General features: G+C 36.7%; 2 protein-coding genes across 4 annotated transcripts in view; one reads left to right on the top strand and one right to left on the bottom strand.

Moving 5' to 3' along the window:
* Window positions 1-448: 448 nt before the first annotated feature.
* Window positions 449-10,042, bottom strand: aifm2 (apoptosis inducing factor mitochondria associated 2). Its single transcript, XM_067421827.1, has 9 exons — window positions 9,947-10,042; window positions 8,370-8,548; window positions 8,168-8,283; window positions 7,965-8,084; window positions 7,751-7,843; window positions 6,310-6,418; window positions 3,007-3,162; window positions 1,279-1,479; window positions 449-1,145 (listed from the first exon to the last, which is right to left on the bottom strand). Exons 2-9 carry the CDS (start codon window positions 8,542-8,544, stop codon window positions 991-993), a joined length of 1,125 nt encoding a protein of 374 aa, XP_067277928.1. The 5' UTR covers window positions 8,545-8,548; window positions 9,947-10,042; the 3' UTR covers window positions 449-990.
* Window positions 10,043-12,975: 2,933 nt separating this feature from the next.
* ninl (ninein-like) overlaps window positions 12,976-25,749 on the top strand; it is a 34,681-nt gene continuing 21,907 nt past the window's right edge. The window contains exons 1-4 of one of the 3 annotated variants that reach the window (XM_067421574.1): window positions 12,976-13,416; window positions 15,385-15,596; window positions 15,674-15,770; window positions 18,795-18,985. In XM_067421574.1, the coding sequence (XP_067277675.1) occupies window positions 15,414-15,596; window positions 15,674-15,770; window positions 18,795-18,985 (471 nt within the window). In that variant the 5' untranslated portion in view covers window positions 12,976-13,416; window positions 15,385-15,413. Of the gene's footprint in view, window positions 13,417-15,384; window positions 15,597-15,673; window positions 15,771-18,791; window positions 18,986-25,749 lie in introns of all 3 variants that reach the window. The other 2 variants (XM_067421573.1, XM_067421577.1) reach the window with 2 other exon arrangements.

Genomic DNA, 25,749 nt, shown 5'->3' with positions numbered 1-25,749 from the left:
TGACCCAAACTCAACACAAACTGTGGGCTGTGACTTCACAAAGTTGGAATTTATGGCTGTATTGCCATTTAAAGACCACTTGTATCCAAGGCCAACGTGCAAAGATGTGTAACCTGACATGAAAAACACAATACCTTAGGTTCAGGACATTAATTCAAGTTTCATGAACACCAAATGCCAACAGCCTTCCTAGTCACCATGCAAACAGAACCCCTTTTAGCTTCAGTATGATAACAGGACACTACTGGTGCGGTGCATAATGAGGTCATGTGACAACCATAGCGAGTCATATTGAATAAAACAAACAGTTTCTATTTGGTGCTGCCAGAGGAGCAGGAATCGCACATTACACTTTTACAACCCTGAGTCGGCAAGTTTAAGAATTCCTTAAAAATGATTTTGGCTAATTTGATTTACTTCACTGTGTGAATCACTCAGACAAGTTAAATAAACCACATGAGCAAAGGCATTTAATGTTCATAAATCATTTTATGTAAACTCACAGAATGAGTTTTGGACTGTTTTTAAAAACCATAAGCTAAAACTATATCCATTCAGTGACTCAGCATCTTGTTTTGTTGACCAGGATACAATGATTTGATTCATATTGTTTCATTGCCCTCTAGTGGAGCAGTTCATCAAACACACATGCTCAATGCAGGAAGATATGAGAACAAACTAGTCAACAAAGCATGACAACAGCAAACTGTACAGTGAATGTAAATAGATGTATTACTTTAACAAATGTATAAATATATAAAACAATGTTTATGATTGTCCTCAAATATTACAAACAATGCATGATGTTATACAAGTATAAGTTATATTATATTGGTTATTTTTAACAATATAAAGGATCCTTCTGCTGATTGATGAATTAAAAAATGATTTAGTTAAAACAGGTGATATCAAGTCATGTGAAATGGAACCATGCAAGACCATAGTTCACACATATTTTAGTATAATGTAAACATGTTTGTTAACCTTGGGTTAATTAGGAGCTTTTTGGCCCATTTCTCTCCAGCTCTTCCACAGCAGCAAGCTTTGGCTCTTAGCCTTGGTGACAAAAAAGCGAGGTAGTTTACAGCCATTAAACTGGCCTACTCCAGCATCCTTACCCATAGCAATCAGCATAGTCACATTTCCTAGATGGGAACAATATTGGACATAAATTGATAATAATAAAAACAAAAAAAGCAGTCTGAATTGTATGCAGAAATGTGAGAAATTAACTCAAAGACAGCTTAGGCAGAATCATTGGCTTATGGTTGTTGTTACCGGTGTTGTATGAGGTTAAAGCTTTTCCTGACAGACTTTGGATGATATTGGTGGCAGCTACTCCAGCATGAAGTCCAGCATGATAGGCCAACTTGGGTTCATTGAGATTAGCACAGTCACCCACAGCATACACATTGTCAAAGCCTTCTACTTGCAGGTGCTTGTTCACCTTCAGAGCACCATTCTCCGCCAGACATGTGCCTGAAATATTGAACACAAATAATAAACAGAGAGCTGGCAAACATAAGCCAAATAAATTGTTATATGAAGGCACGCTACTAAAAGTCAACACGTTTATTTTTTCAACATTTTGAGGTTTTTTTCATTCCTGTTTCATATTTCTGAGGTCTCCTTACTAAAAGGATACTTGTTAAAGATAAATGTTAATAATGTTCCTTTTATAATAAAAAGTTTGTGCACATGAAGTGGGGGTGACATGACATCAGTTGATGCAGTCTTTTAGACAGGGTAAACCCAGCCTGATCTTCCAGTGATTTGATTTCGCCCTGTAACTCAGTCTGGAAACCCGTACATTCATTTATACTGCTTCCGTTACACTTTTGCGGGAACCAATCACAGACTGTCTTATCCACCTGGCACGCTTTTGGCTGGTTTAACACGATGACGCATAGAGAAGCGATGGGTTGGCTGGCCCGTTGATCACGCCTCTTGTGGTCTGATTGGTTGAAGGACCATCCAATTACGTATAAAGTTATTTGAATAATGCCAGTTGATTATGCCGCTTGTGCAGTAGAAAATACAGAGCAGACTCCCCAGGCCAATGTTCAATCTTAAATGGTTAGTTCACCCAAAAATGAAAATTATTTCATTAATTACTCACCCTCATGTCGTTGGACACCCATAACACCTTTGTTCATCTACGGAACACAAATGAAGATATTTTTGTTGAAAGCTAATGGCTGAGAAAGGCTTCAGAAAGGCCTCCATTGGCATTCAGTACATTCCCACTCACAAGACCCATAAAGGCACTAAAAACATTGATATAAAGCCCATCTCATTACAGTGGCTGTACAATAATTTTACGAAGCGATGAGAATAGTTTTCGTGCGCAAAAAGAAAAATCAATGGAGGCCTTTCTGAAGCCTCTCATCCATCAGCTTTCAACAAATAATATCTTCATTTGTGTTCCGTAGATGAACGAAGGTGTTACGGGTGTCCAACGACATGAGGGTGAGTAATTAATGAAATAATTTTCATTTTTGGGTGAACTAACCCTTTAAATTGAGCTTGGTCAGGTGATAGCCAGACAAGCTGTCTTTAGCTTCAAATAAAAAAAATCACTTATTTACACAATTTTAGAGCTCCTTGGATTATTTTTCCATCATCCATTTCATAATTTTTTTTTAGATTAATAAACTTTATATAAAAGTACATAATTTACAAGCGTCATGTTTGTGATTTATTACGCCATTACTAATTTATTTATTCAGAAAAAGTAGTAACGTAAATTTGTGTATTCTACTTTATTTTATTACTGTAACAACAGCGCCCCTAAAAGAAATTTGTATTTTATTATATATATAATAAAGCAATATTTTATGGACCATAGAATTTCTTTAAATACATTTTTTCTTAAGAAAAACAAAAAAAAAACCCCTGCCATAATTATTCAAAATTAGTGATGCATTTAATAACAGCTGTATTTATGTTTCTAAATATTATCACAAACAACTATTAGCCCATTTATTACAATAAAAAAGCACTTACTCTGTAGACTGGACCTGTATGCTTCAGAGTTGATCTTATTTCCTGTGCAGCAGATGACAAGATCGGTGGTGACCTGCTCATTCTTATTGGTCTTGACTACCATCCCACTCCGACACACATTAAATTCCAGCTCATCAAGATTGGACACCTTTTGCCCTGCATTCAGGTACATAGGGGAACAGAGAAGAAAATGGTCTACAACCTGCATTGTTCAGATTCAGAAGTTAAACTTTTTTGCATAACAATACAGCTTTTAACATGTTCAATTTCCCTTTCCTGAAAAGGTCATCTCCCCATATAGACAACTTACATAAGGAATAATGTACAGTAAACTGGTCATTATCACAATTTAAGACAAGCAAAGAAAACATAAGGAATAAATTGAATTTAACAATACATATGTATTCTCTAAAATGTAAATGTCTAGGGAGAAAGACAATGAATTGTATTAGCAACATTTCAAAGTTAACATTTCATTTCAAAATACGACTTCCAACAGATAACGATTACTTTTTAATTAATTTTACAAAAAAAGCTTGAACAGCTCTGCTCCCAAACTATAGAATATGGAATACATTTTTTTACTGTACCTTCTGGTCACGCTGCAAATAAACGTAATGTTCATTCCTCAGTATTTTTGTCTTTTTTCCCAGTGCAATTGTCTAATGATTCCTAAATCTGATACAAAATTACATAAAATATGCAGTCTTGTTTTCTGTGAAATTGATCAAAATTAAGTGTTTATGATTAACAAGAATAACTTTCTGCTTGATCCAAAGGGACTTTTTCATAACTTTATGGATATTTGTTCTTGTTTAAACATAAACTTAATTTTGACATTCAAAATTTGCATCTCAAGTAAATGTATCTTGATTTAAAGATGTTGAGATATTTATATTCGAAAACAGGACAACAATACTGAGGAAGATATTTATTAGTTTTTGCAATACATGCAACATTATATGCCATTTAACACTTTCTGTTCTGAAGGAAGGCCTTAAAGGGATAGGTCACTCAAAAATAAACATTTTATCATTTACTTGCCCTCAAGTTGTTCCAAACCTGTAGGAATTTCTTTTTTCTGCTGAACACAAAAGATGATATTTTGAAATTTTGAATGTCAGTAACCAAATGTCAGTAAACAACAGTTGATGGACCACATATTATGGAAGTCAATGGGGTCCATCAACTGTTTGGTTACCGACATTTTTCAAAATAGCTTATTTTGTGTCCAGCAGAAGAAGCTCATAAAGGTTTGGAACAACTTGAGGACGAGTAAATGAGAGAATTTTCTTTTTTGGGAACTATCCCTTTAATTTAAGGGCGAATAAAGATTGGGGCTCCTTTTGCCTGAATTACTCCAGCAATGCGCACTGTGTGCAGCTGCCAAATCCTGTTGGAAAATGAAATCTGCATCTCCATAAAGCTGGTCAGCAGCAGGAAGCATTAAGTGCTCTAAAACTTCCTGATATATGGCTGCGTTGACCTTGGACCTCAGAAAACACAGTGGCCCAACACCAGCAGATGACATGGCACCCAAACCATCACTGACTGTGGAAACTTTACACTGGATCTCACGCAATGTGGATTGTGTGCCTCTCCTCTCTTTCTCCAGACTCTGGGACCCTGATTTCCAAAGGAAATGCTAAATTTACTTTCATCAGAGAACATAACTTTAGACCACTCAGCAGTCCTTTTTGTCTTTAAACCACCAAAGACGCTTCTGATGCCGTCTGTTGTTCAGGAGTGGCTTGACACAAGGAATGTGACAGCTACCCATGTCTTGCTTATGTCTGTGTGCAATGGTTCTTGAAGCACTGACTCCAGCTGCAGTCCACTCTTTGTGAATCTCCCCCACATTTTTGAATGGGTTTTGTTTTACAATCATCTCTAGGGTGCGGGAACCCCTTTGCTTGTACACTTTTTTCTATCACATCTTTTCCTTCCCTTTGCCTCTCTATTAATGTGCTTAGACACAGAGCTCTGTGAACAGCCAGCCTCTTTTGCAATGACCTTTTGTGTCTTGCCCTTATTGTGCAAGGTGTCAATGGTCGTGTTTTGGATAACTGTCAAGTCGGCAATTATCCCCATGATTGTTTAGCCTACAGAACTAGACTGAGAGACCATTTAAAGGGCTTTGCAGGTGTATGAGTTAATTAGCTGATTAGAGTGTGGCACCAGGTGTCTTCAATATTGAAACTTTTCACAATATTCTAATTTTCTGAGATATTTGGGATTTTCCTTAGTTGTCAATTATAATCATCAAAATTAAAATAAAAAAATCATCTGAAATATATCAGTCTGTGTTTCACTTTTTGAATGAAATTAGTGAAAAAAATCAACTTTTTGATGATATTCTAATTATATGACCAGTACCAGTATACAGTTAACACCTACAGGATGCCCTTTGCCCCAGTAAGGCCGGAGACACTGCAAGCGTGGCGTTTCTGTTGCGTGTTAGCCGTCGGGTGGCTGTGTGACTATTTCTCTGTCTTTGCACACCAGAAGCGTGTCTGACGCAGCGCTGCTGCTATTAATGTACAGGGAAGACCTATACTTCATGTTAAACATAAATATAGCCTACTGATACAGCAAAGACTACGTCGGCAGTAGCCTATTGACTACATATCTATGGTATTGACGGCAAAATAGGCTTCAATATTTCATTCTGTATTGACAGGTGCAATATTTCAAAAAAAATGTTATTCCAATTAGGCCTATATCTGCATTTATGTTAGCCTAGAGACTTTCAAACTTGAAAATGTAATTTAATATGTATTTGTGTCAAAATGACATATAAAACGCTTTTCCTTTACTATTTTGCCTGGTAACTCTTCAAACAAGCTTGTGCGTCGCAGGAAAAATATCTCTTCTATTTCTAGCATGCACGCGTTTTCCGCGCAGATCGGGCCAAGCGTGTCACGCAGGCAGTGTGCAAGCTCCAACCCGTTAACATGGGAGCCGAAATAAAAACGGACACGGCACGCAGACGCAGTAGAATACTATTCAGAATGGAATGCATTTGCCAAAGCCAGTGTTTTTTGTTGCTTATGTTTTGAAATGCAGCAAGTGTCCAAGTGAGAGTCAGTTGTTTTCCATCAAGTTAACAGAATTTCAAACTGACAATGCATGTACATTTAAGAAAAGAAAAAAACATTTTACTATCTGCATCATCAACACTGGGTCTCTCTATTCAAATTTTGCACTATAATTCTTTCAGAAAAAAAACAGACATGATGTCCCACATCAGGAAAAGGAACTTAAAGGCAAATGCTAAAAAACCCTGTCATGAGAGATCTTTACCTAGCAAGAGCTCCACCCCCTTTTCCAGCAGCACCTGTTTGGCTTGTTCTTTCACAGAAGGCAATAGGTCAGGATCAGCCACCTCCTCACGTGGATGAACCAGAATCACCTAGATTTATGTGTGATAGAAGACAGTCATCATTATACAACACAAAACTCATTTAAAGAGATAGTTCACCAAAAAATTTAAATTCTTTCAATAATTACTTTCGTTCATCCTCGGGACACAAATGAAGATCTTTTTGATTAAATATGAGAGCTTTCTGTCCCTTCATTGACAGCTAAACAACTACCACTCTGATGCTTCAAAAAGACTTAATCACTTCATATGATGAACAAATTTAAAGCTGCAGTCTGTAACTTTTTGCACTCTAGTGGTTAATAAACAGAACTGCATGCGTCTTGCGGAAGAACATTGCAGCCGGAGCTACTTCTCTCCGTTTAGGTCTATGGCGGATCACGCAGGGACTGTGCTCCTCCACAGAGGTCCCTACCAGTCTGGCCTGAAATAGTCCCGATATAAATATTTATTTTATTATAAGTGTACCATAATGATTCAGGGTAAGAGAAAAACACGGTTTAGAAAATGGATTCATGTTGTACATTCTCATTATATAATTTTTGTAAATCAAAAAAAAAAGTTACGGACAGCAGCTTTAATTTAATTAAAATTATTTAACTTTTATTCACATATAAACATTCATCAACTCACATGCTCAACTCATGTGGATTGGTTTTACGATCTCTTCATTTAACTTTTTGAAGCATCAAAGAAAGTGCTAGTTGTGTTGCTGTGAATGGGATAGAAGACTCTCAGCTTCCTTAAAAATATTTTTAAAAATCTTAATTTGTCTTCCAAAGATGAACGAAAGACTCACAGGTTTGGAACAACATGAGGATGAGTAATTAATGACAGAATTTTTCATTTATGGGTGAACTAGCACTTTTTAAAGTGCCCCAATTATGCTTTTTTGCCTTGCCCTCAAAATACTAGAGTTATAGCTGAGACCTGAAAGAGTTTGGTTTGTGTTGTCAACATGTCAAGAAGACGCTGTAGAGCAAATCTACTTTAAAAGAATGAGGACACACTGGCATTGATACAGAAGAAATTTGACTAATTGTGTACTACCGGTAAGTGCTAAGAAAGCCTTCAGGCTGAAATACTGCTGAAAATTTCAACAAAGTTAATGGGAGTGAGACCAATCAACACAGACTCTAAGGGAGTTAGAGAAACTGAATCTTTTTTAGACTCTGAGAAACGAGGTGAAGTGCAATGTACATTATGAGAAAATGTGTTTTTTTGACCTTGGATGCATGTAAACTATTGTAGGAGATCTCCAAAAAATAAATTAGGAGCTTTTAAAATTGCGTAAACAGGGCACTTTATGCTCATGCTTCAGAATAAGATTTAAAATAACTGGGTGAGAAGTCAAATCTTTACTTTTTTGTTAGGAAATTCGGTCCTGATCTCAGCAGCCATTTCAACACCGGTGGTTCCGCCACCAACAACTAGAACCGTGTTTGCTGACTGGATCTGTAACATTGGATGAAAATGTAAATAGTTTTTTTTAAGTACATAAAAGCTTTTTCACAATAGAGTCTATACTGATTAAGATTATATCACACATATAAACATACCCAATAAGTAAACTCACCAATTTGACAAAGTCCTCATACTTCTGAATGGCTGATTGGTAGGTGTCCACAGAATTGTGTTTACCTGGGAAATCCCCGCTTGTTCCAGTACACAGAATGAGGTGTGAATACCGTACTTCCTGTAGATTTATAGTGGCACATACAGTATAAAGAAATTCTCATATTTTATTTTCTTCTGCTGTAACATTGCAATATCGCTTACCTTTCCATTGTCAAGCACAACTGTCAGTGTTTCAGTGTCTATCCGTATGACACGGCCTTGGAGGAAATTCACTCCGAATGTCTCTCTGTATGGTATGAAAGTCTGCTTCGCAAAACCTATAAGAACATGCAAAAAAAAAAAATCATTATTATTTTAATCTAGCGGTGTGTTTTCTTACATTCAGCCTCTGATTTTTGCACACCAGGTTGAACTGAGGCACGCAGCGCTGCAACGTTGTGATGAAACGCATCCAGGATGTCAATAAGCATGAAGGGCACCCCATGATGTTTAAGGTGTTGAGCAGCTGCGATGCCACCAAAACCACCTCCGACAATCACCACATGAACAGACTCGTCAATGGACAACTGCCCACCCATAGTGCTTATGAGAAGAAAAAAAATAAAAATCAATGATAATATATCACAAACTTTAAAAAAAATAATAATAATTGTAAGTATATATATATATATATATATATATATATATATATATATATATATATATATATATATATATATATATATATATATATATATATATATCAGTGTCAAATGATCCTTCGGAAATGATTTGTTTTATACAGTTGTGCTGTTTGCAACATTATAAATGTTGTAACTGTCACTTGACCAATTGAATGCAGCATTGTTTAATATAAATAATAATAGTGCTATTGTTTTTAGACCTCAAACTTTTGAATGGTAGTGTGTTGATACACACATATAGTCTAAGTCAAAAGTTTGAAAACATCACTATTTTTAAAGTTTTTGGAAGAAGTCTCTTATGGTCATCCAGCCTGAATTTCTTTGATCAAAAATACAGAAAAGAACTATAATATTGTGAAATATTACTACAATTTGAAATAGTGTTTTTGTATTTTAATATACGTTAAAATATAATTTATTTGTGAGATGCAAAGCTGAATTTCAATCAGGCATTACTCCAGTCTTCAGTGTCACATGATCATTCAGAAATCATTCTAATATGATGATTTGATACTCGGTCATTATCAATGTTAGAAACAGTTGTGTGGCATAATATTTTTTTGGAAACTGACTTTTTTTCAGGATTCACTGATGGAATCAATGGAAATCTTTTCAACAATATGAATATTTACAATCACTTTTTTATCAATTTAACACATCCTTGCTGAATAAAAGTATTAATTTATTAAAAAACAACTGACCCCAAACATTTGAACATTAGTGTATATTGTTACAAAAGATTTCTGTTTAAGATAAATGCTGTTCTTTTTTATTCATCAAAAAATATTAGCATAATAGCACAAATGTTTCCAACATTGATAATAAAACAGCATATTAGAATGATTTCTGATGGATCATGTGACTGAAGACTGGGTTATGATGCTGAGAATCAGCGTTGCATCACAGGAATAAAATATATTTTAAAGTATATTAAAATAGAAAACCTTTTTTTATTTTATTATTCTTTGTGACTATATGAGACTTATTAAAACTAATGTTTCCTAACTTTTGACCCATCAGTGCTGTTTAAATTGTTAAATGCCCAAACAACTTAAATGCAGGTATGTGCAGATCATTTCCATATTATAGTAAATGTATTGTAATGGTTGCATAATCTATTAGAACGTACTGATAAGAAAGTTGTTCAACACAAAGCGATCTACAATATCGATATATTCAATATATTCATATGGAGTTTTGCCTGCGACTATATATTATAACAAAGTTCATATACAAGCTAACAATCATTTGCATGCAACGTAAATATTTTTTTGTAAACAGAACTGGTAATACTTACTGGTATTTGAAGTGTAAGCTTGTGAAGGCTCTGTATTCTCTTCTTCTCACGGAAACGTCTTCCGCTCTTCTACGTGTAGGGCGGGCTGTATTTTATCCAATGGTAGCGCTCGTAGCAATGCGGTGGGCGGGGATTTTCTGATTGCGTTGTATCGTAGCCAATGGTTAGCGTGCGATGGGGTGACTGTTTGTTGCGTGAAATGGTGATTTAGCTATTTTTATTATGATTGCTGGCTGCACCCCGTAACATTTGGCAACCTTATAACAGAAAGCAAATCATGTTTCAACTCTTGTTCTCGCACTGATTGTCGCTTATACTCACAGATGATTCATCAAATCACTGACTTCATATAACAGTGAAAGGTCGAACTGAGTCTGAGTCACGATGACAACAAGGATTTTTCTTTTATTGCCTAAGTTACACTTTTTACTTCAAATTCGAAGGGCCTAAAAACTTGGCTAAAGGCTGTGTGCCGAAATTATATGTGACATTATATTCAACTATATTTAAATGTAGACTATGTGTTTAAAATTATATTCATTTAGTCTACAAAGCGAAAACAAAACATGGTCATCACGAGCCACCTTTGGGCCACTGCCACTGATTTGGGCAACTTGTTCCAAGACTTGATTAATAATATTGACAGGCATAATATTATGCATGCAAATAAATCATAATATGTTTTAAAGAATTTAAAAATAGAACCCTTAAATATTTAAGAAATCTTGGCGCACTTACACCAGCAGGTGGTGTTAAATGGCTAGCTCACCAAAATACATATTTTTGAATAATATTTTTTTTAAAGTGCCATCAATAGACTGTCATCAAGTCATGCATGTTGTCCCAAACTTGTTGTGTGTGTGTGTGTGTGTGTGAAATACAAAAGCAGATGTTATACAGATGACAACCTCTCAGTCACCCTACATGTTTTTTCACATTGTTGACCATATAATGAAAGTGATGGGTGGCTGAGGTTGTCTAAAATCTACCTTTGTGTGGCACGGAACAAAAAGTTATTATTATTATTATTATTATTATTATTATTATTATTATTATTATTATTATTATTATTTTATTGATCCTCTGGGCCCAGTTCAAACGTAATCTGATCGGGTTTCGGCTATTGAATTGAAACTTGAAAATAAGTTGTTCAAAACAAAAAAGGGATTCTGAAATCAGATTATTGGTTTTGATCTGGATCAAATCAGCAGTTTGTATTGTTAAAAATGTTTTTAGTAAAATTTGGATACTTGTTTTGATCAGGATTATACTGATCCCAGCAGAAGGGTGGATATCAGTAACAAATAATTTAATAAAACTAACTGGTTAAAACAAATAAAACATTTGTATAATGTAATATATTAATACTAATTACTCTTAATTAGTTTAACTGTTAAAATAATAAATTAGAAGTAGACTTTATTATGCTACCTATAAAACTTTTTGGTAGCTGTAAAAAGAAAAAGAAAAGAAAAAAGATATATATATATATATATATATATATAGCGCCATAAAATAATCCTTAAACAGCTGTAAATATCAAATAAACTTTGGCATGATCATAAAAGATGAACCACTCAAAAGTTTTTTTTTTGCAAGCAAACTTAAGTTTCTTGGGTGAACGCTAAACATATTAAAAAGCACTAGTAATCCAGATTTGGTAATCTGAAAAAGTGTCTGGATCAGGGTGATTCAATGCAATTTTGCTTTGAAAAACTGGCACAAAAGAGGGATGACCTTAGCCTGGATGCCAGCCGAATTTAGCCCCGCCCACAAAAATGTTAGGTCGGGCAGTTCGGTCTGGCCTCGCTCCATAGAGGAGTAATTATCCCTGAACAGAAACTGTTTGGACCAATGAAATCATCAGGGCGGGCTTTAGACGATGACGGACAGATGAGAAACAGTAACGTAATGATGCACGTCATCAAGGGGGCTTGGATTATATTTTTTCGAATCCTAAATGGAGAGCTTGTTTGTATATGCATTCATAAGAATTATCTTTATGCATATATAAGAATGACTTCAGTGCCGTTCTTTGTTCTTTTCTCAGAGAAAAGCTTAACTCCAAGTCTTCCAGAGTCGCGTTCAAAGCTGATTCGAAAGACCGCCGCCATTCGCCAGCTTCTGTGTTTACTAGAAACACGTAAATGCAACTTGGCCGTCGTCATTATGGCCCCGCCCACCGACTCTATACATGATGTGATTGGCCCGGCAAGAGGGGATTACAGCTCAGAAGGGTATTGAGAGTTGCTAGACGACACTGGCGGGCAGATTAGATTTGCTGCCGCTATAGGGTGCTTCTAGATTTCTAGGCTAGCAAAGATTGCGTATTCCAGCCTGATTCCAGCGTGCGTGACAGGGTTGCCAAGTTTTTACAACAAAACCCGCCAACTACTAGCCCTAAACAATAGCTTCTACGGGGGGTTCTCTGGGGGAAAAATGGCATTTGGGGGGTAAATTGTGTTATTTTGGCAAGGTTGCCTGCTAAAATTCGCACTCATGGGTCTATATATCACATAGTCACTTCATACTGCAGATATAGAAAACAAACTGTGGAGAGAAAAAAACGCGGACTTGGCAACACAGTGCAGTTGAACTATGTTGACATTTGACAATGCGTTGCTTCGTTGTAGGTCTATCCAATTGAGGTCTTTCCTGGTTCGGTTGAAACACGCCCCATAATCACAGCCCAATGGAGCAGTTTCAGACTCATATTCTGACTAGAATTGAGTATGACCACGTCAGGCTAGGATGACCTGGTCCTGGATAGCAAAACAGATTAAACTTTTTTTACAACTAGGCCCTGGAAACAAACTGGAAACATATTGTTTAAAACATCTTCTTTTGTGTTCAGAAGAAGATAGAAACCCCTGGTTTGGAACAACTTGAGGGTGAGTAAATTATAGAATTCTCCATTTTTGGGTGCATGTGCATTGCATGTTTCTGCCAACGGGTGGCGCTCTAATAAAAACGTGTACTGTGCCGTGGTGAAGATGAGAGGCTTTGTAAACAAATGTTTCTTTTTCTTATGTAAACGTGCATTTCATAAATGAATGTATCCACTTTGAAGCGGCTTTTAAAAACAAAAGCATTAAAAAGTAAAGTAAAGTCTCTGGGGGATTCAGTTCGGGGTCGAGAATGATCTCTCGTCCTATTGAGTCCACCGCCTGACCAGCAGGGGCTGCAGAATGGAGCATCTCTGAAGAAGGAGCATTGGTACCTCCCCGCCCGCTCTAACGGCACTAATAACGCTGCTCTCCGGCGGATGAGTGCGGGTGTCTGTCCGGCAACAGCCGTCCTCTGCCCTGGACACTTTTTTTTGGATGCCTTACTTATGTCTATTACAAAGAACAACGCATCTCTCCGTCTTTGGTTGTTCACTTTATGACCACATGTTTTAACACGAAATTGCGACTGATGCTGGAAATAAAGTGACTTTACAGGAACGGAGTCGGTGTGAGTTTACAACGGTAAGATGATTTGAATTTCACCGATTTCACATTAACGCATTTTTTCAGCGCAGTCATGAGGACTTTGTGAGAGGATGTTTAAAAAGCAAGAATATTTTCCTTTTAGTTTTTATTACATAAGTCTTGTTCTCGTTCCCATGGTGAATGTATACCAAACCCGCGTGCTGCATTGTGGGATACTTTCAAGCTTCAGTTTTATTGGGTTAATTCAGTCAAGTGCTGTAAATGTTTGTTTGTTTTATGTTTAATAATGTCTATGTGTAAATTGTGAAAGTTTTACGTGAAATTAGGATCTACAACCCCTATTTTGATTTGACTATCGTGGGTGTTTATGATTCTGAAGGGGTGACCATTCAGTCAGTACCCAGTGGATTCAATGTCTTAAAGTAACTGAGATATTTTAAGTCTAAATGTAAATTTGCTCTGCCTTCTACTGTTATCTGGTGTCACTTGAGATCACTGATAAACGACCACTCGTTGGCTAAAACACTAAAGTGTTTGTCACTGTGGTGTGCTTTAGTTGAACTGGTATTTAGACTCATTTTCCAGTTACAATAAGGAATTCTTTACAAAATAAAAGACACCTTGCTTAAAGGGTTAGTTCACCCAATAATGAAAATTATCCCATATTTACTCACCTTCAAGCCATCTTAGGTGTATATGAGTTTATTTTTTCCAGCCAAACATAATCTGAGTTATATTAAAATATTTTGGTTCTTCCTACCCTTATAATGGGAGCAAATGGTACCTTAGATTTTGAAGCCCAAAAATGTGCGTCCATCCATCATAAAAGTAATCAACACAGCTTCAGAGTATTAATAAAGGCTTTCTGAAGCGAATCAATGAGTTTTTGTTGGAAAACTATCCATATTTATAACTTTATAAACTATAATCGCTGGCAGTATATTTCTAATATAACTCTTGTGTTTATACACCTAGGGTGGCTTGTGGGTAAGTAAATTATGGGATAATTTTCATTTTTGGATTAACTATCCCTTTAAAACAATAAGACCAACAGGATAACAAATGAAACGGTGTAACGAAAAAAAGACAGCGTATTTGTTAAAGTAGGAAAATGCATAGCCTACAGAAGAGGTTTTTATTGTTATTTTTTTTAAACAAATTTTGTCATGTTTTTGAAAAATGACCTGTATGCTCACCAAGGCTGTATTTATTTGATCAAATCAGTTTTTTATACAATATACAAGAAAAAAACATGTGTTTCTGTATTTTACATTGATATTCAATACCACCTCTTTTCTTAGTCTTCTATTAACATCATTCCAACTTTACATTTTAAGAACAATCCGAGAGGTCCCAAAACTCCATCAAAAACTGTATATTTATCCCTTAAAATATAAGTTATCATTTCATTAAGCCAATTTCCAATACTTGGTGCTCAAATACCAAAATTGCCATTTTAAAGAAGTAAGCAGTATTGCTTGAAGAATAAGCGTGTTTATAAATATATTCCCTTTCTTTTTTTCACTTGATCTCATTAGGATATAAATGAAATAAAAAAGGAAAAAGTGACAGTTTTAAGTTTTAACACTTTCCATAAATTCTTGACTTCACACTCTTATATGCAATGATATAATGTACCTTTAAACTCACTGCATCGTAAGCAAGTGTCAGACATTATAATTATATTTATGTAATGCAACTTGAGTTATATAAATCCACTTTAACCACTCAAAGCAGTTTCAGAGAAAAGCTGAATTTTAAGCAGCCCATTACACCACAAAGAAAATATTTAGTCAAATCCAAATGTTTGTAAGGTAGTGTGTGTGTAGAATATATTTCGTTGTCCCTCAATTGACAAATGCATGGAAGATCAATGAAGTTCAATAAATTCAATCAATTACTCTCTATGTAGGATAGAGAGAGATGCACATACATCAGGCTGCAGTAATGAGGAATTGACTACTAGCCTTGTTTATCACTGTTAATTCTATATTCATGTTCCAGACTTTTCTGGCTGTGCAGTATGTCGTGGGATGGATGAGGAGGAGCAGAACCGCTATGTGGCCCAGTTGAAGGCTGAGTTTGACAGCTGTGACACCACCGGGACAGGTTACCTCGACAAAGAGGAGCTTACTGCCTTATGCCGCAAGTTGAGCTTAGATGCCCATCTCCCCTTGCTGCTGGACACTCTGCTAGGACCACAACATTATGCCAGGGTAAGACGTTCCCTACGATCATCCCAGTGTCTCTAATCCTAACGCAGTATTATGTTAAAAATAATCTCTTTTCACAGGTCAATTTTCAGGAGTTTAAAGAGGGCTTTGTGGCTGTGCTGTCAAGGTCTTTGGACTTCAGTACGTCAGAGGAGGAGAGCAGCTATCTTGAGCCAGGTACTTGAGTGGAAAGTGACCCTTATTTATCTCCATGGTTATCAAAGCTTCCAGGCCTGTGTTTATCTTCATGATTTTTTGTATTAGTCAGTCTAGACCTTGTGGACTCAAGGTTTATTGATGGTACATGATGTGTAGTATTGCGTAGCCAGACCTTCACACTGACGGCAGAAGGTCTGGACTCTTTTGCAGCTTTTCACACAAGAGGTACAATATATGGTCATTTTTTATGTTTTCAGTTCGATAAGGAGATTTGGCCGATATCTTAAAGCAGATAAATAATGGATTATTTTCTTCGGCTGAGGCACTTCAGATGCGCACTGTTCATGCTGGTTGATGGTTTTGAATGGCTTGAAATATGATGTATAAACAACCCGCACCCGACCAACGTTTTCTGCTAAACCGCCCGTAACTCGGGACTGCAAAAAGAAAATATTGTAACGTTACCCGACCCGCTTCCTGACCCGCATTTTTAAAAAGTAATAAATGCTCCCTGGCATAATATCCATTAATCCAGCCTGTGGAGGAGAAATGTTTCAGGCTCTGACGTGGGCTTTGAGGTCCGGCGGCGAGAGCAGGCAGTTCTTGAGGCGGCCCATCATTATCCATTTCAGCTCTAGATGCATATTATTGATGAACGCAAAGTTTATGTTTCGACCCTGCTTGGAGAATTCATCAGCAGGTCAACTGAGAGAGAGCCCACTTTGGGAAAAGTGTGAAAGGCCTTAGGAGTGCAAATAAGTCGCAAACTGTTCTTTTTCTGAATGAATCTTATGATATAGCCTAGTGTTGTGTAATACAGGCTTGATTTATTCATTTATTTAGTTTCGTTTTTTTTAACAATTAAGATGCTGCATGTTTTTATCCATTCTAATCGAAGTGTGCGTCTCTCCCCCGACTTTCCCAACAAAAATCCTGCCCTGGATTGTATATGCCAAAAAGAGTTTTATGCACGGTTTTTCGCGTGCATATACACACTTTAAGGCGTAATATATACGCACGAACCACACACCCCATGATCCTACCCAAGATGTTTCATATATATGTCATAATGTGCGTATCATATGCACTTGAAAAACTGCGTAGCATATGCACGCCAGAACTCATGTTAGCGTATATATATTCCTCGAGATTGCACACTCGTTCTATATAAGCCTACGCATTACCGTGTGATCGTGTTGGACATTACTGAGCCATATGCGTTTAAAAAAAGGATAGCCTATTAAAATGGTACAATTGCTCAGTTCAACGTGTTGGGAATCGGGCATTTTGTCCTGCGTCATCTTTATTTCAAACGACCCGACCGACCGCGACCCGAATATCATTAAAAATATTTTTGGATGACTCGTAACCGCGGGCACCGGCTCATTGTGGATCAACCTGCGCATCACTGATAGGAGTGTAAAATTAGTTTTTAAACTTACACTGGTTCGAACTAGGCTACTGTTTTTTGTGTTTGACATTGATTTGTGTTGAAGAAGTGCTTGCTTGGCACATGGCTTTTAATAGTGAAACTTTTGTTTTGTAATCAGGAGGATCTCAAAACATATATAAAAATTTGGATTTAGATTTATCAGACAATATATCAGCTTTCAAATTTAAATAATTATTGGTTATCAAAATTTGCCAATTTTTTTATATTGGTCCATCCCAAGTTTGGTGTTTTCTTAAGCCCACCAATGCTGCATTTATTTGACAAAAATTACAGTGATAAAACAATATATTGTGAATTATTATTACAATTTAAAGTAACTGCTTTATTATATATTTTAAAATGTAATTTCTTCCTGTCAGTGTAAAGCTGAATTTATAGCATCATTACTCCAGTCTTCAGTCAAATGATTCTTCAGAAATCATTCTAATATGTCGATTTGATGCTCAAGAAACATTTATTATTATCAATGTTAAAAATAGTTGTGCTGCTTAATGTTTTTGTTGACACTGATACATTTTTAAGGATTCTTTGAAGAATAGAATTGAAAAAGAACAGCATTTATTTGAAATATAATTTTTTTGTAACTATATAAAAGTCTTTACTGTCACTTGTGATCAATTCAACGCATCCTTGCTTAATGAAAGAAAATCTTACTGAAACTAAACTATAGAATGGTAGTTTATATTTCTGGTATAGTGTTAAAAATCTTTTTAAAAAAGCATGCAAATCTCCGAAATTCTTAAATCAATATATAATATATATATTACTTAGAAAACTATTTTGACACCACACTTCATACATCCACTAAAATAACCTTGGGGCCGCAGGTTAAAAGAAACAAAAATCATTGAAAAATGTGTTGAAGAAAATTGAGGTTAGATGTGAGAATATTTCTAGCACTATTTGTTTGGAAATCTCACTTGGTTTGAAATTAAAAGACTTTCATACATTTTTTAAGTGTGGCTTTCTTATAATAATATACATTTTTGAGGACACTAACAAATTGAACACAAATATCGAAATACAGGAAGAGAAAGCAATCATTATTTCACGTTTTGGTAATGTTTTGGGATGTTTTTGACTTTTTTAAACAATTAAAGACATTGTTTAAGAATACAAATTATTATTGACATTCACAATAATACCACATAATACCTTGAGGTACCTGTCCATTGATTGCTATGGCCCCTTTCACGGGAGACGTCATATGTTATACAGATGCTGGGACTGTTTGTGCAGGTCTTTTTTAGCCAGAGCCAGAATAACATTGGTCTTTTTTCATTGATGCATTAGGGAGACTGGTACATTAATGTGTGTTGTGAAATCTCAGAGCTCAATGCTAAAATTATCTTTGATGGCAAAACCTGAAAGCTGTGATGAGAAACAGATGTTGGAGAAGATTCTTTTAGGTTTTCATTTCCTTCCAAGCATATTTTTCATTATGAGGAAGGTTATGACAGATGAACAAATGATGTGAGATGACCTACTATTACTTCTAACACTGTTTTGTTTATTCGTTTTGACTGCTTCTGACATATTTTCATTATCTGTTGCCCAAAACTAAGCATCATTTCCTATTCTTCTAGCAGTCCCAGAGGAGGTGAAGCCTAAATATGTGAAAGGAACCAAGCGGTACGGGAGGCGATCACGGCCAGACAAGACTGACGTAGAGCTCACTGCAGACTCAGAAGATTCACAAGCATTTGGGACTGACAAAGTGGAAATAAACGGTGTAAGGAGAGCCAAGCTCAGACGCTCCACCTCACTGGAGAGTGTTGAGGTAAAATTCATAATACCTACACTACCACTCAAAAGTTTGGGATCAGTGTCATTTTTTTTATTACATTTTATTTTAAAGCTACACTGTGTAACTTTTTTAGTTTATTCTTAGCTAAAAACACTTTATATGTGCTCATTGATGTATATTTACTTCTTTCAAGTAATAAAGTATTGTTGTAAGTTTATAATATGCCATTGAAAATACATACGGGTGAGGGTTCGAATGCCAGTTGCCATGTTGCCCCTCCATCTTGAAAGTACATTAGCCAAAGAGGGACATACCCGTAAATTCAAGCTTCTCCTTTCGCGTTTTAACACTCGATGGCACCGTGTCGAATGTGAAGAGGGGGCTTGCCCTGTTAACCTTGGACTAAATCGGCCACCGTAGGAGTTAAAACAAAATCAGAATTGACAGGAACAGAAACTATTATTCACTGGATGGTCATATACCTTTTCACCGCTAGATGGGGGAAAATATCACACAGTATAGCTTTAAAGTGAAGTAGTTACATTGTACTTACTCAGATGATTACTGAGATATATTAATTAAAGAGATACTTCACTGCTTTTTCATATTAAACTATGTTATTCCTTAACTAAGACGATTTAATACATACCTCTCTTATCTCAGTGCGTGCACTTAATCTCTCTGACGCGCGGTGACGATCTGATAGCATTTAGCTTAGCCCACTAAACCCAGTTCATTCACTATGGTACCAAACAGAGATCAAGTTTGAAGCGACCAAACACCTCCACGTTTTCCCTATTTAAATACAGTTATACAAATAGTTGAACGACCAAGTAGTGTGACATAAAATAAAAGGTGGCACTTTTCTAAGCGTATTAAAAAGGAGAACTATAATGTATGGCGGAAAAGCACTTCTGAGGCCCCGTCGACACGGAGACGCGTTTAATTTTATTAATTTTGTACCGTATCAGCGTTTCGTCCACACGGATCCGCCGTTTTAGAAGCATGAATCCGATATTTTCTGGAACCGGGTCTCAAAGTGGGTAAATCTGAAAACGGTCATCTTCCGTTTTCGTGTGTACAGCGAATCCGTATATTTTCTGAAACGGTGATCTCATCACACTACGTCCAGCACGGTGAAAGAGTTAAGGGATACAACTACGGGCACTGGGCATGCGCACATCAATATCGCGTAATTTAAGTAACGTATCTGCATTATTGTAAGGGTATGTTTTGGGTTGGGGTAGGTGTAGGCATTAATAAAAAACATCTGTTAAGTAGCAAATATATTTATTGTTATTTTATTGTGAGATTTTGCCTCGCCTCCGACCACTGCTATACCCCTGCTAGCCACAACTCTTCTTCTCCGTTTTAGTGTATTTCTGTGGCAGAATTACAGCGCCACACACTGGCCTGGCATTCAAACTACATCGTTTTTAGTCAGTTTCGGTAATCTCGTGTGGACGCAGATATTTCTTGAAACGAGGGGGAAAAAAGATCAGATTTGGAAAGTGCTGGCTTCGTGTGGACGGGGCCTGAGACTACTTCGACTCGGAAAAAATCCTCCATTACATCTCCCCCTCCCCCCATTGACAGAAATGAGAGAGGGAGGGGGAGATGTGAGGGAGGATTTTTCAGCCGGGACTTTTTACTGCGCCGAGTCGAAGTACTCTTGACACTTCAGCTTTGCATCACAGGAATAAATTGCATTTTGAAATGTTTTAAAATAGAATAAAAGTGATTTTAAAATGTAATCATTTTTTTATTAATTAAATTTAGCTTTGGTGAGACATTTGTCGTGGAAATTCTCAATACAAATATGACTTCACCACGAACAATTCAAAACAACTCCCAGTTGTTAATATAAAACTAAAGTATCTCTGTGTAATCCCCTTCTCGAATACATCTAGCACAATTTCAATACTTCGAGGTAATTCGCCTCTCGAAGTAAGGTGACGGCGTCCCATTGAGAAGCTACTATCACTAGCGTTTACTCAAACACACGTGAGCACACAGGTCTTTAGCATCTATACACTGTTACCGTCCTTCTCAGCCTTACGCTGGTCTCTGCAGGATCCTTAATACTTTCGTATTACAGCCTCACCTGGAGGACAACTCTATAGTCTTATCACTGTCTCTGCTGTGCTGCGCAGAATCTTTAGTACTTATATTCCTCAGCTACGTAGCAAACTGACACCACTCCCAAGTTGCTATTTGCTGAAATTAAGTTTTATTCACGGCCGGGAGATCACTGGTCACAACAACCAAATGAGTCCCTTGAACAGAAAGAAACATGTACATTTAAACAATACAGCTTGAGTGAAAATCAATGTCACTCAAGTTTCCTTCACTGTGATTGGTTCTGGTGATTGGTTTATAATGTTCTATCATATGACTTCTATTTTGTTTGGGTGGTCTCTGACCTGAACATCCTTAGTCTGCATTTTTCTGTAGTTTCATGCTAAATAACCCTTTTACAATTTCTGAGGCCATTATATCAAATATTTCCATCACACATTAGATACAAAAACAGTAAAAAATCTTGCAGACCCCGAATGGTAGTGTTTCTTAACTTTATCTCTATTTTTATTACCATGAATAATCAAGAGCATGTGATTAAAATCTAATTTGCATAACACTCAAATGTAGATTCAAGTGAAAATAGGCGAGTCGTCCTGGGACTCTTTGCAAATGGACCTTGTTGAATATAAACAATGCAGTGCCCTTGAGGTGTCTTATTTTTAGTCAATTGAAATACCTGAATCAGTTTGATTTAGTGAATGGATCTGAGCTGACCTGCTTTTCACAGACAGGAAGTGCGGCGGTGTGGAATGTGCAAGTGCCGGCCCATAGTACAGCCCCCACCTTCACCAGACTTTAGTGTTACTTTTGGCTCAGGATCAAAACATGGTTCATTTCACATTCGCTTTTTTCCCCTCAAAGAGCAGGAGCTCTCATAAAAGGGTTTAGTTGTTTCTGCAGTGTCTGTACTTTTTCTTCTGGAGTCATTTTACTAGTGCATAACAGTGCCAGACTGGAGAGCCAGTGCAAATGCAAACCTGTGCTGCTGGAGCTCTTGTTCCATGTGTTTCATTTTTAAAGAGTTATTTTGGATCCGTTTTGGTTTGGTACTAGAAACAATGACAATGTTTTTCTTGCTCATGCATGCCACATGTCCCTTCACTTAAAGGGATAGTTCACCCAAAAATGAAAATTCTGTCATCATTTAATCTCAAGCTCTTCCAAACCTGTATGAATTTCTTTCTTCTGAACACAAAAGAAGACATTTTAAAGAATGTGGGTAACCAAACAGTTGATGGACCACATTGAAAAAATACTATGTAAGTCAATGTCATCAACTGTTTGGTTACCCACATTCTTTAAAATGTCTTCTTTTGTGTTCAGAAGAAAGAAATTCATACAGGTTTGGAAGAGCTTGAGATTAAATGATGACAGAATTTTCATTTTTGGGTGAACTATCCCTTTAAGATGTTGCAGTTAAAGTTGTTTGATTGGGGCTGAGGGTTGTTCAAATAAGCAGCCACCTTCCCTTGTGAAAAATAAATTAAATTAAAAGTTTTACATCAAAGTACATTTTAAATGATCATGTTTTAATAATCCGTTGTCATCCTTTAAAGAACACTTTTGATGTATTGACCAATATACTAAAGCACATGTAAAGTACTTGATTATAATTTTACCTGTTGTGTTCCCTTTGATATTATATTTAAAGTTGAAATATTTTAAATGTACTAAATTGTCATCATTAAAAATGTTAATTACAAAAATGTTTAAATACACAACATACGTTTAGCTACAAATTACATTAAAGTATATGCTTGTCAGTACATTTAACAGTAAACTTGAACCATATTCCAAAGACAATAGAAAGAATTATGAAAATACATATGAAGATGTAGTTCGCTTTAAATTGAAAATTACTCTATAATTTACTCACCCTCAAGCCATCCTAGATGTATATTACTTTATTCTTTCTGATGAACACAATCAGAGTTATATTAATAAATATCCTGTTGCTTCCAACCTTTATAATGGCAGTGACGGGGTCCATTGAGTTTTAAACTCAAAAAAGTGCATCCATCCATAATAAACGTACTCCACACGGCTCCGGGGGGGATCATAAAGGCCTTCTGAAGCCAATCGATAGGGTTTTGTTTCTATGGGGTTTTGCCAAACTGCCATCCTTATTAAACTTGCGGGAAAAGCGTTACTGCTACGATGTATCACTAGAACGCAGCGGGAGTGTTTTGAATTGCGAGAGGTGTTACACTTACTGCACAAGTTAAATACGGAAGGCATTCTGCCCGAAATGTTTCTTAATAGTTATTAATAGTTTTAAATATGGATATTTTTCTTACAAAACCCCATCGATTTGCTTCAGGAGGCCTTTATTAACCCCTCAGAGCTGTGTGGAGTATGTTTATGATGGATAGATGCACTTTTTGAGCTTCAAAGTTGGACCGACCACTTGGACACTTTTGGCTTGGGCACTTTTTGAGCTTGGACCCCGTCACTCATAAAGCATGGAAGCTTCAGGATATTTATTAACTCCAATTCTGTTCAGAAGAAAGTAATTTCCACCTAGTGAGTAAATCATGGAGTTATTTTCATGTTAAAGTGAACTACTAAGTGAGTCAAAAGGCGCTCTTAATTTCACTATAATGCATTTTAATTTCATTCAAAATAATATGCAAATTAAGTACTTGGAAACTTCATTCAGTTCACACCTTAAGTATATTATTTTTAACTGTATGGTTTTACATAATACATTTTTTTTTTAAGTATGCTAAAGTGTACTTATTTATAACGTATCATTTGGTAAAACGACTCAGATCATCTCAATTAGATACAAACCTTGTCTAAAGCTGTGGTTTGTGTTGAGACTTCTTGAGAGAGTAGGTCGCAGTCTGTGGAAGAGTTGAACAATCAAGTGCTTTAGCCAAGAATGAAAGCATGCTGGTCCATCAGTACAGTTTATGTTGGCAGCCGCCAGCATTTGGTGTTTATGAACCAGCCAGCCAGGCTCCATTTGGTCCAAGATGTTTTAGTGCCTGTGTGTGTGCTCAACATGGTGTGTTTTATGTGTCGAATGTGTTCAACCAGAATTAGAGGTCTTGGTCTGGGAGGAGCTCAGGGTGCAGAGCATCAGCTGTGGTCAGAAGACCTGATAATGTGAAGAACAACAAGGAAAGGGTTTGGCTATAATTTGGCATGGCGCTTCCTCTAACTGCGCCTCTCATTTTAGAAACGCATACTTGCATACCAGAGCCCTCCCTTATTCTCTCTCTCTCTCTCTCTCTCTCTCTCTCTCTCTCTCTCTCTCTCTCTCTCTCTCTCTCTCTCTCTCTCTCTCTCTCTCTCTCTCTCTCTCTCTCTCTCTCTCTCCACTGTCCACTCTGTTCTCCTTTTCTTCTCCCTCTCTTTTTTGCATAACAGTGTTTGAAATATTTAGATCTTTTATGTAACCCAGTACATGCTATTTCAATGAATGGGGGAGATTACATGCTCTCTAAATCGACATTTGCACTTGCGATTCTGTGTTGTTCTGTAGCGGGAGGATCCAACTAACCATGTTTTGATAAGTAATCTGATGAACATGCACAGTTTAAGTATTATGTAAGGTTTCACAAGGGTGTCTTAAACATCTTAAATGCACTTTTTTGTAAATTGAAGGCTGTAAAAAGTACTTTTAGGGTGTGTTCACACTTGGCATGTTTGGCTCTATTAAAACGAACCCTAGTGAGAATGCTCTGTTAGTGCGGTTCATCTGAAAAGGTGTGAAAGCTGCCACCCGAACACTGGTGAAAAGATGGGTCTCGATCAGCTTCCATACAAACTCTGAACGGTTTGAATGAAATATGAATGCAACACAGACCAAAGACATGTAAACAAACAAAAAACAGGACATGATGTCACAAGATATGACTCAAATAAGGTAGGAGAGTATACCCAAATAATAGTTGCAAAGTACGTAGCCCATTACAGTTCAGTACAGGCATCAGAACCACGTCTCCTCATGGCAGATCTCCGTTTGTGTGTGTGTGAGGGAGAGTGTGAAGCAAACAAACCAAACAAGTGTGAACACACACGTAAAGCCCCCCTAAAGAAAGTTTTTTAGCTTTTATTATGAATATGTTAGCCTTAGGGTTATAAATAAGCTGGCATGTTCCAAAACAATGCTGAAATTTGCACTTAGGACATAAGCATTCAAAACGTTTAGTTTCTCACTTTCGCCAAAATGATTCACTGATTTTTATGACATCACCGCTGACATCAACTTCTCATCACATCTTCTGTCCAATCAAATGCTCTCTAAAATCTGAAGCGCCCGCCCCCTAAATAGAGGCTGAAGCTGCGGCTGAAATCAGTCACTTGTTCACACATTTACTATTTTCTACATGGTACATGGTACCTAGAGCACTATATATACTAACCTAAAGGATTATTAGGAACACTACACTATACTGTGTTTGACCCCCTTTTGCCTTCAGAACTGCCTTAATTCTACGTGGCATTGATTCAACAAGGTGCTGAAAGCATTCTTTAGAAATGTTGGCCCATATTGATAGGAGAGCATCTTGCAGTTGATGGAGATTTGTGGGATGCACATCCAGTGCATGAAGCTCCCGTTCCAACACATCCCAAAGATGCTCTATTGGGTTGAGATCTGGTGACTGTGGGGGCCATTTTAGTACAGTGAACTCATTGTCATGTTCATGAAACCAATTTGAAATGATTCAAGCTTTGTGACATGGTGCATTATCCTGCTGGAAATA

This window comes from Pseudorasbora parva, chromosome 17, assembly GCF_024679245.1.
Source record: "Pseudorasbora parva isolate DD20220531a chromosome 17, ASM2467924v1, whole genome shotgun sequence".
Lineage (NCBI taxonomy): Eukaryota > Metazoa > Chordata > Actinopteri > Cypriniformes > Gobionidae > Pseudorasbora > Pseudorasbora parva.
This window is presented reverse-complemented; position numbering and strand designations above follow the sequence as displayed.

Bases quoted from the DNA above. Each gene is read 5' to 3' on its own strand.
- aifm2 (XM_067421827.1), bottom strand. From the start codon at position 8,544: ATGGGTGGGCAGTTGTCCATTGACGAGTCTGTTCATGTGGTGATTGTC. The intron at 8,085-8,167 runs GTAAGCGATATT...ATAAATCTACAG, and splicing joins TTGTGCTTGACAATGGAAAG to GAAGTACGGTATTCACACCT. The intron at 3,163-6,309 runs GTAAAGATCTCT...ACCTGAATGCAG, and splicing joins GGGGGTGGAGCTCTTGCTAG to GGCAAAAGGTGTCCAATCTT.